The sequence below is a fragment of the Microtus oregoni genome, unplaced genomic scaffold (assembly GCF_018167655.1).
Source record: "Microtus oregoni isolate MIOR12 unplaced genomic scaffold, Mior012 000048F_ref0000485, whole genome shotgun sequence".
Lineage (NCBI taxonomy): Eukaryota > Metazoa > Chordata > Mammalia > Rodentia > Cricetidae > Microtus > Microtus oregoni.
In genome coordinates this window covers 17,417,850-17,431,477 of record NW_024543222.1, presented here as the reverse complement: position 1 = coordinate 17,431,477, position 13,628 = coordinate 17,417,850, and the positions used below count along the sequence as shown (strand labels likewise).

At 50.7% G+C, this 13,628-nt stretch overlaps 1 protein-coding gene across 2 annotated transcripts; it reads right to left on the bottom strand.

The window, feature by feature from the left end:
- Positions 1-1,040: 1,040 nt before the first annotated feature.
- Asb16 (ankyrin repeat and SOCS box containing 16) lies at positions 1,041-10,606 on the bottom strand. Of its 2 annotated transcripts, none has more exons than XM_041636017.1 (5): positions 10,268-10,606; positions 6,479-6,746; positions 3,089-3,581; positions 2,697-2,810; positions 1,041-2,348 (listed from the first exon to the last, which is right to left on the bottom strand). In XM_041636017.1, exons 1-5 carry the CDS (start codon positions 10,566-10,568, stop codon positions 2,163-2,165), a joined length of 1,362 nt encoding a protein of 453 aa, XP_041491951.1. In that variant the 5' UTR covers positions 10,569-10,606; the 3' UTR covers positions 1,041-2,162. The 2 variants fall into 2 exon arrangements, with proteins under 2 accessions (XP_041491951.1, XP_041491952.1); XM_041636018.1 differs by having other exon boundaries at positions 1,041-1,380.
- Positions 10,607-13,628: the final 3,022 nt, after the last annotated feature.

The window sequence follows — 13,628 nt, the reverse complement described above, 5'->3', positions numbered from 1 at the left end:
GGAATTCCAGGACAGCCAGAACTATGTAGGGAGACCCTGTCTCAAACCCCATCTCCCCAAATTATTTTCTTTTTTTTAATATTTATTTATTATGTATACAATATTCTGTCTGTGTGTATGCCTGCAGGTTAGAAGAGGGCACCAGACCCCATTAAAGATGGTTGTAAGGGGCTGGAGAGATGGCTCAGCGGTTAAGAGCATTGCCTGTTCTTCCAAAGGTCCTGAGTTCAATTCCCAGCAACCACATGGTGGCTCACAACCATCTGTAATGAGGTCTGGTGCCCTCTTCTGGCCTTCAGGCATACATGCAGGAATATTGTATACATAATAAATAAATAATTTTAAAAGATGGTTGTGAGCCACCATGTGGTTGCTGGGAATTGAACTCAGGACCTTTGGAAGAGCAGGCAATGCTCTTAACCTCTGAGCTATCTCTCCAGCCCCCCCCCCCAAATTATTTTCTTTACTCCTTTATAACTGTAATTTTGCTACTGTTATAAATCATTATGTAAATATCTGTTTTTCAATGGTCTTAGGTGACCCCTGTGAAAGAGTCATTTGACCCCTAAAGGGGTCTCTACCCACAGGTTGAGAACCACTGTCTTAGACCTTTGGCTTTGTGGAATTAAAGCAAAACCTCCATCTAGAAACAGGTGGTTCCTATTCAGCTGAACCAGGGCAGAAGCTGTATTGTGAATGTGAACACACAGAACTCCCTGGAGGAGGGAAGTGGACTGAGGCCCAGGAAGCAGGCCCAGGCTCCTGATGCGGCTCTGCTGTCTGCTGGGTGATGTCAGCTGGTGACTGAGAACCCTGAATCCTCAGCAAATAGGTCAATTAAACCCCTTTATTCTCTCTTGGGATAGCTACCACAAGGCTCCCAGGGGTGGGTGGGGGTGTCTATCACCTTTTTTGTCACCAGAAACACCTGTTCAAGGCAGAAAACGTGGAAGCCCCGGAAGCCCACAAAGAGAATAAAGGTGGCCTGTCAGAAACTTGCATCACATTCAAGCCTCATAATATCCACACGTGGGTTCTGTGCACAAATTATTTATTTGCATTCATAAAACTGGTTTGCCAGCCAGGTGGTAGTGCACACCTTTAACCCCAGCACTTGGGAGGCAGAGGCAGGTGGATCTCTGTGAGTTTGAGGCCAGCCTGGTCTACAAAGTGAGTTCCAGGACAGTCAGGACTATAGAAACCCTGTCTCAAACAAACAAACAAAGAAAACTGGTTTGCCTTGAAAAGCCTCCTCCTAAAGGTGAGTGGTCACACCTTTCTGTCTCTAGGACCAGAAGAAAGAAGAGAGAATGGCTTTCCACCTTTCTGGGCCCCAGAAGCCATTCTACACGGGCTGCCAATTAAGATGCCATGCAACACCTGGGGAGTAAGGGAGAACACATCAGAAATGTCTCCGGTGGCCAGGTGGCGGCGGCACACGCCTTTAATTCCAGCACTCAGGAGACAAAAAGCAGGCAGATCTCTGTGAGTTCGAGGCCAGCCTGGTCTACAAAGCAAGTTCCAGGACAGCTAGGGCTATTATACAGAGAAACCCTGTCTCAAAAAACAAAAAACAAACCAACCAAAAAAAAAAAAAAAAGAGTATTCTAGCATCCATTCAAGACATGGGTTTCATCAAGAGACAGAGGTGGACTCTGTGGTGGGACACTTGCTTAGCATGCCCCCAGCCCCGGGTTCCATGCCTCATGCTGGAGGAACAACAATCACAGCAGCCCTTTCTTTTAGTTCTATCCAGAGTCGTACTGGAAAGAAGGCAAAAAAGCAGGATACACCCTCCCCACAAAGATCTTGCTAGTGTTGACCTCATAGTTCTACTGCCTCAGCCTCCAGTACTGGGATTAGAGGTACAGGCTATCAAGTGCAACGAAGTGCCTGTCACTATGAAGGGCTGAGTAGACATATGGGTGACAAGGGGAGAGCTGCACCGTGGATCATTTGTAGCTTGGGGAGATAAAGAGGCCATCTACCTACGTAAGCACGGGAGTGGAGGGTTGGGGGCAGGCTGAGATCAGCAGGTGGCTTAAAGTGTCAGTGGAGGGACAAACTGGTCCTGGAGGCAGGCAAAGTGCAAAGGAAGGGGCAGGTGGTTTTTCAGCGTCGGTCGTAGGATCGGATGGAAGTAGAAGTGGCCCACTCAGAGCTCACCGGATTTGTCCCTCCACACACAGCAGCAGGTAGTCTCTGAGTAGTGGGGGCAATGGGAGTTGGGTGGCTGCCTGCCGACAGTTGCTACCCAACTGAGCACGAACAGCCAGGCGGGCCAGGTGCTGCAGCCGTCTTGGCTGGTTTTCCATGCTTAGGGCTGATCTGTAGAAGGCTTCGTGTTCCTAAGCCAGAAGAAGGAAGGATCGGATGATCCAATACCCCTGACTTTGATAACCCAATGCCATGGTATTGGGGACTGGATTTCAGTCATGTCCGTAGCCACTGCCACCCGAGACGTGCTGGTAGAATTCCCACCAAGTCAGAGCTGACTGCTAAGTAGATGGTTGTCAGCAAGAGGCTGGGCAGTGTGGAAGATCAAAGATCTGCGTGGGCTGCTGTGGACAGAAGCCTGGAACCCGGGGTTTCATGGCCTACCTTCCCTCTCTGAACCTGGTCTTGAAGCTTGAAAGGAGAGGCCTCTGGCCTCTCTAGCCCACTAGGGAAAAGCTTCGCCCTTGGAGTAGACATACCTGCCACAGTTCCGGGAGCACTGCGTCCACCCAGCTGTCGCAGGACGGAACACATGGATAAGCATTAAGGAGGACTTCCAGGGCCCGAGGAAAGTTGGCACAGAGTTTCAGCATCTGGGAATTAAAACAGGGGCCTAGGAGTTCCATGTTGCCCCGACTAAGGCAAGCCCAAAGCTGGCCACACACACACCCTCATGCCTCAGTCTGCCCCATCCACACACGCCCTAAGCTTCTGGCCCCAGTAACCTTGACTCTTCCTTTGGCTAGCCAATCCCCTCTGCCCAGATGAGGGCGGACCTCCAGTCACCGAGGGAGGCCCTTTTAGTAGGGGAAGTTCTGTCCCAGGCTCCCCCTCTAGTTAGCACCTCCTTTCTCAGGCCCTCCCAGCGCACCTCAGGGTGAACGGGCGGGGCCCCATAGTCCAGCAGTGCTGCAAAGAGGACCTCGGGCTCCCAGTTGGGGGCATCCTGTACCGCCTGCAGCGCGCAGTCCATGGGTGTGTGGCCAGCCCCATTGGTGACGCCAACTCTGGCTCCGTGGCGCAGCAGCAGCTCGGCCAGGCCTCCGCAGCCATTAGCACAGGCGTTGTGCAGTGGTGTGTGGCGCTTGCGACCGGCAGCCCTGGGATCAGCCCCGGCTTCCAAGAGACGTCGCACTGCTGCCTCGTGCTTTCGGCAGCTACCTGGCCCCTCTGCGCCAGCACAGGCTGCATTCAGTGCAGTCTCGCCCTGACTGGTGCGCAGGCTCACGTCTGCGCCATTCTCCAGGTAGAGAGCCACGTGTTGCTCCAGGCCGCGAGCTGCAGCCACATGCAGGGGCGTGACTTCGCTCTCTCGTGATGCCTCATTCACAGATGCTCCAGCCTCTAGCAGCAACTTGGCACACCTAAGAAGAGGGTACAAGGCCCGGGCAAATCCTGAGGACCCTAAGGCCCGCTATCACCACGTATTTCCTTCCCACACCTCTACCTGGAGGCCTGCCCTGGTGTCTCCATCACAGAAGCTCCATTACAAACACCGGGGTTATGGGGCCAGTAGAAGCCGCCAGAAGCACGTTCAATTTTCATATGAAAAAGTTAAGCCCCAAACAGTCTAGTGCAGCAGCCAAGAACACACACACAGCATTAATGGAGAGTCCATCCTGAATTGAACTGACGCACTTATTTTGTGCAAGGCGTGAAACCCAGGCAAACTAAGCAAGCTATCGCTGAGCAGTGCCCTGCTTCTGACAACGTCAGACTCACTGCGCAGTAGAGAACGATCTTGACCTCCCGATCCTTCGGCCTCCTCTTCCCACTTGCTGGGATTATAGGCCTGTACCACCACGCTCAGTTTCTGTGGCACCCTCCCAGCTGAGCCACAACCCAGGCTCCTGATCTCCCAACATTCTGATAGGACAAGATTTGGGAAACCCACTCCTGTGTGCACTATGCCACGCAGAATATTAAAGTGTGTGCGTGCAGAAATAGACTACACTACTCTTCCCAAACAGGCTGCGTTCGCTGGGTCCAGAAAAGCATCCAGGGACCTCCCTACTCTGCTTTCCCTTAGAGAAAACAAGCAAAACATTTTAGAGGGAACCTCTTCCCAGTTTTTGAATTCCTGGAAAAATTACAGGCCAGCACACCATTATAAGCAAATGTGCTGTTACCTACCGCGGAGACGGAACATGAGCCCAACTAAATTGCCAATGAAACGAAACCAATGGTGATTTGGTTTTGGTTGTGAGCCTAGTCTTTAAACAGCAGAGCCATCTCAGCCCAGCCAGTGTAATGTATGCTGGGAAGGGACAATAGCAGCTGCTGGAACAGCACGGGCCGATCACGTTAATGAAACCATAATTGGAGATCCTTCCCCCGGATTCTGCACAGATCATGGATATAAGGGCTCCATGGCCAAGACCTGAGTAAACACCGCCTTTGACAAACTGCTGAGTTTAATTCTGCAGTAAATTCTAATTGTTGCCATATTTTGACTTCTAGTATCGAATGTAAGAAGCACTTTAAAAAGCTCACTCTGCAGGGCTCCGGGAAATGACCCTTCTCGTTATATGCAAAAGGACAAACACAGTGGAAAGACACTTGCACGCAGCTACCAAGGCGTTCAGTTGTGTCCTAAGAACCAGGGAAAGGGCTGGTAATGTTGTTTACTGAAGACAGGGTCCCACTGGCCCAGGCTGGCCAGGTACTAGCAATCCTCCTGCCTCAGCCTCCGGAATAGGGCTGGCAAATTTAGATTCCTTTGAGGTATATCTCTGATCTACAGCTGGTGGGGACAGGTCTCTGGCTGTCAGTGTCTTGAGTCCTTACCTGCCAGCTGAGTTTGTTGAACTGATCTGTAAAAGAGTGAGTGCCACCGTGCAGGGACTCCCAGACGGCTGACCCAAGAAAAGTAAAAGGGCACTCACTGCCTGTGCCTATGGCGGCTCATGCTTGTAATCCCAGCACTCAGGAGGCAGAGTCAGGCGGATCTCTGTGTTTGAGACCAGCCTGGTCTACAGAGTTAGTGCCAGGACAGGCCCCAAAGCTACACAGAGAAACCCTGTCTCAAAAAAACAAAAAAGAAAAAAAAAAGAGTTTGGGCTAGCCTGGGCTACACAGTGAAACCCTACCGCCAATAAGCAAACAACAATAAAAAAAAGGGTTAAGGAAAAGCCGGACAGTGGAGGCACATGCCTTTAATCCCAGCACTTGGGAGGCAGAGGCAGGCAGATCTCTGTGAGTTCGAGGCCAGCTCTGATCTACAGAGCAAGTGACAGGACAGGCTCCAAAGCTACAGAGAGACCCTCTCTCAACAAACAAACAAACAAACAAACAAAAAGTTAAGGATATTACTCAATTAAGGGAGTGCTTGCCCAGCATGTACAAAGCCCTGGTTTTGATTTCTGAGCATGGTGGTGCATGTCTACACTCCCAGCACTTAGGAGGTAGTGGTAGGAGGGTCATGAGTTTAAGGTTATTCTCCTCCAAGCTACATGAGATTCTGTCCAAAACAAAACCAAATAAAAATAAGTGTGGAACCAGGTGTGGTGGCACACAGCTGTAACCTGAGCACTGAGAAGGCAGAGGCAGGAGGATCACCAAAACTTCGAGGTCAGGCTGGCATAAACAGCAAATTTCAGGTCAGCCAGATATATAGAGAAACCAAATACAAAATCAATCTTAAAAAGTAAGTGGGAGCAGAGAGCTGGGCATAGTGGTGTGCAGCTGTACCACCAATACTCAGGAGGCAGAGCAGGGAGTAGGCAGATCCTGAGTGTGAGGCCAGCCTCAGAAACAGGTTCTGTTTCAAAGTAGAAGGAAAGCCAGACACCATGGTGTAACTCCAACTCCAGGAGACCCGATACCCTACTCTGGCCTCTGGAGGCACCTGCACACACGTGCACACACACATATACACATAAATGAAACAATGAGGGCTGGAGAGGTGGCTCAGTGGTTAAGAGCACTGACTACTCTTCCAGAGGACCTTGGTCAATTCCCAGCACCCACATGGCAGCTCACAACTGTGTGTAACTCCAGTTCTAGAGTATCTGACACCCTCACGCAGAGTATATACAGGCAAAACACTAGTTCACATTAAATACATACATATATACACCCATACATAAATCTTTTAAAAAAAGAAATAATGAGGCCTCTACCTCTGTGTGAAAACATGAATGCATGAGGCGCTTTACAAACAACAAAGCTTAGTCAAGTCACCCTTATTTCTAGGCGGGTGAGCTGGACACAGACACACATACACACCCCCGCAAAACCAGCCCAGGCCATAGGCACCTACTGCAAAGACTCAGGAGCCGTGCACAGGTGCAAGGGGGTCATACCCTCCTCAGACAGCACATTAGCCTTGGCACCAAATGTGAGCAGCAGCCGAACACAGTCGGGTTGGGTTTGGGCACAGGCCTCGTGCAAAGCAGCACGACCTCCAATCCGGGCATCGAGGTCAGCCCCCTGCAGGATAAGGTGCCGGGCGCAGTCTATGTAGCCTCTGGCCACAGCGATGGTAAGAGGTGCTGTGTGCTTGGTCTTTGGAGTCAGCACCCAGAATCCTAAGGAGAACAGGCAGTACTGTAGGACTTTGTATGGGAGAGCACGACAGAGAAGCCGTCTATGGCTGGCAGTGGATGCTGGCTTTCCCTGGGTCTAGCTTACTGACCATGCTGGACCTGCGGCTAGGGGTTCGCTCAAGTCTTGAATTGGGAATACACACTGGAAGATCCTTTGTCCGTCTATAACAAAACACTATACTCCCCAGCGCTGGAAAATGGGGCAGAAAATATCACATGCTATGGGTCCTAGAAAAGTTCTACGAAACTGCAAAGGCAGAAGAGGGCAAAGGGGCAAACCGAATGGGAAGGAAGCTTTGGGTCTTTGGGGGGCTAGTGGGTTCGGTGGCGCTTTCTGTTCCCATCTGGTCTTGGGTTTGGAGATGGTAGCTATGCATAGGTGTGTGTGGAGCTAAGTTTCCAAGTGGAATGTGGAACGAAAAGAGGGGCCTGTTGATCAGGTGCTGGCTTTGAACTGAATAGTCAAGAAGTTGTTTAAAGGATACAGGTGTGTCCTGTTGAAGTGGACACCGTGGGCATGGCAGGAAAGGAAGGTCACCGATTCTCTGATTCTTGGGTGAAGCAAGTTTTGCTTTTTTTTTATTTTTAAAGATTTATTTCTTCACTATATATACAGTGTTCTGTCTGCATGTCTGTAGGATCTCATTACAAATGGCTGTGAGCCACCATGTGGTTGCTGGGAATTGAACTCAGGACCTCTGGAAGAGCAGCCAGTGCTCTTAACCTCTGAGCCATCTCTCCAGCTCCCTTTGCTTTTGTTTTTGAAGAATAAAACTAAGTCCGGGTTCCATTTTGGGGGATGATGGGTATTCCTGGGGACAAAGCCAGAACAGCTTGGTAGAGGCATTGTGCCACCACGGTAGGTGAGCAGGTCTTGCAGTCAGCAGTGCCTGACTGTCCTGGGCTCATAAGCTCGTCCATGGGACTGGGAAACCCCAAGTCCAAAGGCTGAGGTTGAAGCAATCTCTTGTCGGTTTTCACAAGTATCTCAGGTAAGCATTCAGTGAACTTGGGCAAACTTGCTAAGCTGGGATGCATCCCAGGAAATCTGTTACACACTAAAGGTCCTCATCCTACTCAAGGTAGCATAGAGGACCAGAGTATGGCTTGCTGGGAGTCTCACTCGCCTATGAGTCTAGCAGGCGAGTCTACTGCTTTCCATTGCTTAATACAATAACCAATCAATCATCAATCAATCAACAGTCAAAATGAAAAAATCAAAAAGAAAAAAGGTGGCTGGGCAGTGGTGGTGCATGCCTTTAATGTCAGCACGCAGGAGGCAGAGACAGGTAGATCTCTGCGAGTTTGAGGCCAGCCTGGCCTACCAAGTGAGTTCCAGTACAGCTGGGGCTGTTATACAGAGAAACCCTGTCTTAAAAAACAAAAAAACTAAAACCAAATAGACAGAAACAAACAAACAAACAAACCAAAAAAGAAAATACAGAATAGGCTTCAGAATGCAGGGAGGCTGCAAATGCAGGGATCAGAGGAGAGTGAAACCTGGGTTTGCCTGGGCAGATAAAGAAGATTTGGAGGAGACAGCTATGAGTTCATTGAAGACTGAGGGCAATGGGGCTGGAGAAATGGCTCAGGGCTTAATAATGCTTCATGCTCTTCCAGAAGACTGGAGTTGGGTGCCCAGAGAAGCCCTAGTATGGGCTCCCTGTCACCCCAGTTTTGGGGAATCCAGTGCCCTCTGCTGTCCTCCATGGGCACCAGACACGCACATGGTGTATAGACACACACACACAAGCAAAACGCTCTTACACATGAAATAAGATAATTTTAAAAAAGTTATAAAGGACAATGAGCGTAGTGATACAGGATGGGCGCTGAGAGAAGCAGGCACCAGAGCACTGTGAGGCCAATCATCTGGAGAGCTTATTTGGAGGTCCTAGCAGGGGAGCAGTTACGTGTATGCCCTTGACTAAGGGCCGGTTCCCTACTGGGTTAAGTGATCTCTGACTGCACAGAAAGCAGAAGGGATAACGGAGTGATAAAGGAGGAAGAGCACAGCACCCCAGCCAGCCAGATCAGGCAAGCCATTCTGGCGATCTGGGGGTGGGTGGGGTGGGGTGACAGACATCACAACCAGAATGTTCCCACATTCGGGTCCAGGTGATCTTTTGTTTTGTTGTTACTTGAGACAGGGTCCCACTGGTAGTCCTGGTGTCCTGGAACTCACTCTGTAGACCAGGCTGGCATCGAGCTCAGAGAGATCCTCCTGCCTGTGCCTCCTGAGTGCTGGGATTAAAGGTGTGCGCCACCACCACCTCCCATCCAGGTGATCTTATGTGCTCTGCTCTAATGAGTGTGGGGGAATTAAAGATTTGAGCCTTTGATGTGCTGGCCAGTGCACTATCTAGCTAACACTGAAGAATTTTTACAGCTGGAAAATAAGATGCCATTGGTATGTTAGAAAGGCTGAGTCTCAACAACAACATTATTTTTTTTTTAAGATGAGTGGTGGTGGTGGTGCACAGCCATGGAGGAGGCAGAGGCAGGTGGATCTCTGTGAGTTAGAGGCCAACCTGATCTACACAGGGAGTTCCAGGATAGTCAAGACTACACAGAGAAACCCTGTCTTGAAAAACCAACCAAACAAACAAACAAACGCGGTGGTGTATGAGTGCAGGCTCATCACCCAGGAGCATGAGACATTAAGATCCTAAGTTCCAGGCTAGCCTGGGCCATACAGAGAGATCCTGTTTCAAAACAAATGACAACAAGTTGAACAGGACCTGATGGGACAAGCACATGGTCCCAGTTACTCCGAAGCTGAGGCAGAAGGATCACTAGTTCAAAATCTGCCTGGGCTACGGAGTGAGTTGAAAACCAGCCTAGGTTACTTAGCAAGACTCTGTCTCAAAATTTAAAAAGCTCTGGGTTGGAGCACAGCGGCAAAGACGATGCTTATTAATATCACTCAAACTATGGCCCAGTCCTACCGCCCCAAAATAAAACTGGACTGGTGAGCGGGTTCAGCAGGAGGTGCTTGGGTCTTCTCCCTACCCCACAACTTCAATAGGTGTAAAAAAAATTGCATATGGATTTCATAAAAATTCTCTTCTATAGGAGAAAACCATAGGAGAAATATGGACCTATCTATATATATATCAAAAACATGAGTATTCATATACAATTAATCTACTGCACACAATGTCCGTCAACCAAAACCAGCATTTACAATCTGTATATGTGTTATATCAGAACATAACTTTTGGAGGCTAGGTGTGGTGACACACGCCTTTAACCCCAGCATTCAGGAGGCAGAGGTGGGTAGATCTCTGAGTTTAAGGCTAGCCTGATCTACACAGTAGAACCCTGTCTCATAACCACAAACAAATCCTCACTTGGCCTCAACTGTTGAGGAAGGAGCTAACATGGGTGGTTATGATGAGCAGCCCACTCTAGGGTCTTTTAGGAGAAGAAGGGTCTGGACTCTTCCCTTCCCCACCCCCACACTTCTCCCCTCTTCTGCCCTCCTGGGTGGTACTCCTTACCCTGTTCTGCTGACCAGGCCAGCTGGTTGCTCACTGTCTCCACAATCATGTTGGCAGCCTCTTCGTCTTGGAACAGGATTTGAACCTGCTGTAGGTCCCCAGAGAACAGGGCATTGTGGACAGCTGCGTCTCGACAGTAGCGGCGTGGCCTCGTGAGCCGTGCCTGGGGACTAGAGAGGTACCTCTGGCTTCGACACTGCCGAGCGGCAGCCCGCCTCTTGTCCTCCCATTCCAGCCACTCTCTCTGTAGGCGGAGAGCTCGTAGTGTGGAGGACGTGAAAGGGAAGCTCTCCCCTGCCATGAGCGGTTCAGGGGTCTGTGCAGTACCGCCTAGGCAGAGAATTGTTCCTTGTCCCAGCTAGCACCCTTGCTCTGGGGCGTCACCCTGCCCCCCTCCTGGTAAGCTGGAGAAGCAGCTGAGGCTATAAATAGGCCCCTCACTGCATTGGTAAACAGTTTGCCCAGAGTCATGATCCTAATGCAGATGGTATTGGGTCAGCCCTTGCCCCTACTGGTACCCTTCCATTGGCCAGCAAGTCCTCAGTCAAGGTCACTCCCGGACCCCACTTCTCTGGAGTCTTCTAGTCTAAGCAGTCAACCATGGGATGGGCAGGACAGGGCAGGGGGAGGACCAGGGTCCCGCAGCCTCTGCAGTGCTGGCTGGGGAAGTGGGCAGGAGCCCAGGACGGAGCACAAACCTCAGTCAGGGGAGGTGGAGATACTGAGAAGCGAAACCACTCTTCCTGAGTTTGAATGAACAGCACTCGCTGAAGTATGTACCACACTCTGAGAATTTCAGTCGCTCTCACATCCACCTCTACTCCGACGACCAGTCAATGAGGTAATGTGGCAGATTTGGTCAGGAAATGAGATGGCCACGCTAAGTGTTTCAGTTCAGCATCTGAGATGGGCAGTCTTATTTTACAGACTTAAGGAACTTAGACTTAACAAGGTAAAATTACTGGCTCAAGATCACATAGCTTCTTTTCCCTTTCTTTCTTTCTTTCTTTCTTTCTTTCTTTCTTTCTTTTTTGAGACAATGTTTCTGTGTGTCCTGGAACTCACTCTGTAGACCAGGCTAACCTCGAACTCAGAGATGCGCCTGTTTATGCCTCCCGAGTGCTGGGATAAAACACGTAGTTTATGAGGGCGGGGCAAGGACTCCAGTAGCCCAGACTTTAGCCACTTTGTTCTAGGGGCCTCTACCATGCTGGGTAGATGGTTGGGTGAGCCTCTCCTATTCCCTCATGCCCAAGAGGGACATGGTTTCTACTTTCAGTGACTGGTTTTTCTTTCTGGTCTAAAAGGACCCACTTGTCTCCTTGCTGTGTGCCAAGGGGTTGACCTTGGAACTGGGGACCTTCAAACTGTTCACCCATTCCCCTTTCAGAGAAAGTGGCTGTGCTTCCAGGAGCCTCTAGGGGGAGGAATGAAGCTGTGAAAGCACACCAGCTGGTCTGACTGGTGAAGGGAGGGAGGAGGGAAGTCCGCCAGCCTCTGCCTCCTGGGCTGCTGGCGCCCGGACCCTAGCTCAACAGTGCACTGCGGGTTCCTCCTGGCTCCTTCTGCCCGCTTCCACCATGACTTCCCAGCAACCTCCCCCTCCCATCTTTCATTTCCTCCTGGCCACAGGCCCATACAGGCTCTGTCTCTCCCACATTCTGTCGCCAGCTTCAGTTCGGGTCCTCAAAACCTTCAACCTGGATCAAGCCAGCCTGTGAGTCTTTCTTGGACCACATGACCTGCTGTGGCCTGCCAGAATCGCCTGTCCAAAAAGGTCATTTCCTGAAAAACTCATGCATTCTGGCTCAGGCTCTTCCTCGGAAGTCCTGGGTCTGGCCCCACACACACCACGTGGCGTCTTAGCCAGTTTCTTCACCCTTTCCTGCTGGCTGTCCCAGTGGCTTGAAATCCAAGGCAACCTGTTGTGTCAAAGTGTTCCTGCAGCAACAGCTACTCAACTTCTAAAGGACACTGGGTGGGCTTAGCAAAGTCCACATGCCACAGTCCCTGAGACATCACTCTACCATGCTGGATGTGGGCTCCAGGGCAAGCAGGCCCTGGCTTGAGCAGTCCTGACATAGTGTTTTAGGAGCACCTGGCTCACGGCAGGCTGGCCTCTCCTAAGCATTGAATGAAGGTCCCTATTCTCTGCCAGATCAAATGCTCCTCTATCTGCCCAGGTGGGTGGCAGCAACCTGGTCTTCTTCCGACATTCATTGCCCTCATCCTCCGCTCATTCTCTGCTGGGCCCCAGCTTCTTGGTAGGGCTCCAGGGTGGGGGATCCCAGAAAAGAATGAGATCATGTCCAACGAGGGTTTGAAGATCCTCAGAGAAAGGCCCCTCTATGGATGCAGCTGTGATTAATCCTATTGGAAGCCATACAGTATTTTAATTGCCCTGCTGACGACCTGGCTGAGCACCCACAGCTGAGTTCCCAGGGTTGGGAATCTGGCAAAAGCAAGGTGGGGCCAAGAAGGGATAAAGTGGTGGGTGTCCCTTTATCCCCTAAGGCATACAACAGTCATAGCCTAACCTCTGTCTTCTTGCCTCACAAGCCTGAAAGTGCTGACTATAGCTTTGTCCCCCAGAGATACCAGTGTGTAGGTTTTATCATTAGCTTCTGAGGCAGAGGAAGGGGCCAGAAGTTGAACTGAAGGGAACAGGGTGTTCAGTCTGCCTTCTGGGAGTTCAGTCTGGGGAACAATGAAGCACCCAAGAAACCAGGATCTGAAACAGTTGGGGCTTAGTTGAGACTGGACAGGGGGACCAGGGCTTGGAGGTGTCCCAGTGCAAACATCTAGAAGGGCCTGGCCCAGGTCTAAGATGGAAACAGAGTTAGGCAGAAGAGGAGGCCGTGAAAATGCAAGGGGACAGAAAACAAGGCCTATGCTGCTCTGGCCTACAGCGCAACAGCCTTTTGGACCAAGGTTCCCTACAGCCAGCAGCTCTCCAGCTGCTTACGGCCCCACCCGTGACTAGATTCGTGGGATCAGTCTCCGAGCAGTGGGAGCATGGAGCCTTCATTCCTAGTCTCTCAGTGACAGCTGAGGCGGGGGCGCTGCCCATCAAACGGGCTTCTTCAGCCTGCTTCCTCTCTGCCCTTCATTCTGGGAAGGATAACAGGTTGGCAGCTTGAATACTGGGACCTTTTGTGCCCCACCCAGGCTCTTGTCAATCGTGGTCTGAGAGCTGGTGCTGAGAAGAGTACTGGGGATCCCAAGCAACAAAAGAAACAAAGCTGCATCAGAGTTCAAGGGGTAAAATGAAGAACCGGGTCTGTATTAATATAAACGATGAGCAGGTGAAGAAGCTGACAGCCACACAGAACTCAGCCTAGTGGATGAGAGATCTGCCCTT

Excerpts from the sequence above, each read along its gene's own strand:
- Asb16 (XM_041636017.1), bottom strand. The coding sequence starts at position 10,568 with ATGGCAGGGGAGAGCTTCCCTTTCACGTCCTCCACACTACGAGCTCTC. Across the intron at positions 6,747-10,267 it reads GGCCTGGTCAGCAGAACAGG|GATTCTGGGTGCTGACTCCA; the intron begins GTAAGGAGTACC and ends TGTTCTCCTTAG. Across the intron at positions 2,349-2,696 it reads TGCTCCCGGAACTGTGGCAG|GAACACGAAGCCTTCTACAG; the intron begins GTATGTCTACTC and ends CTTCTGGCTTAG.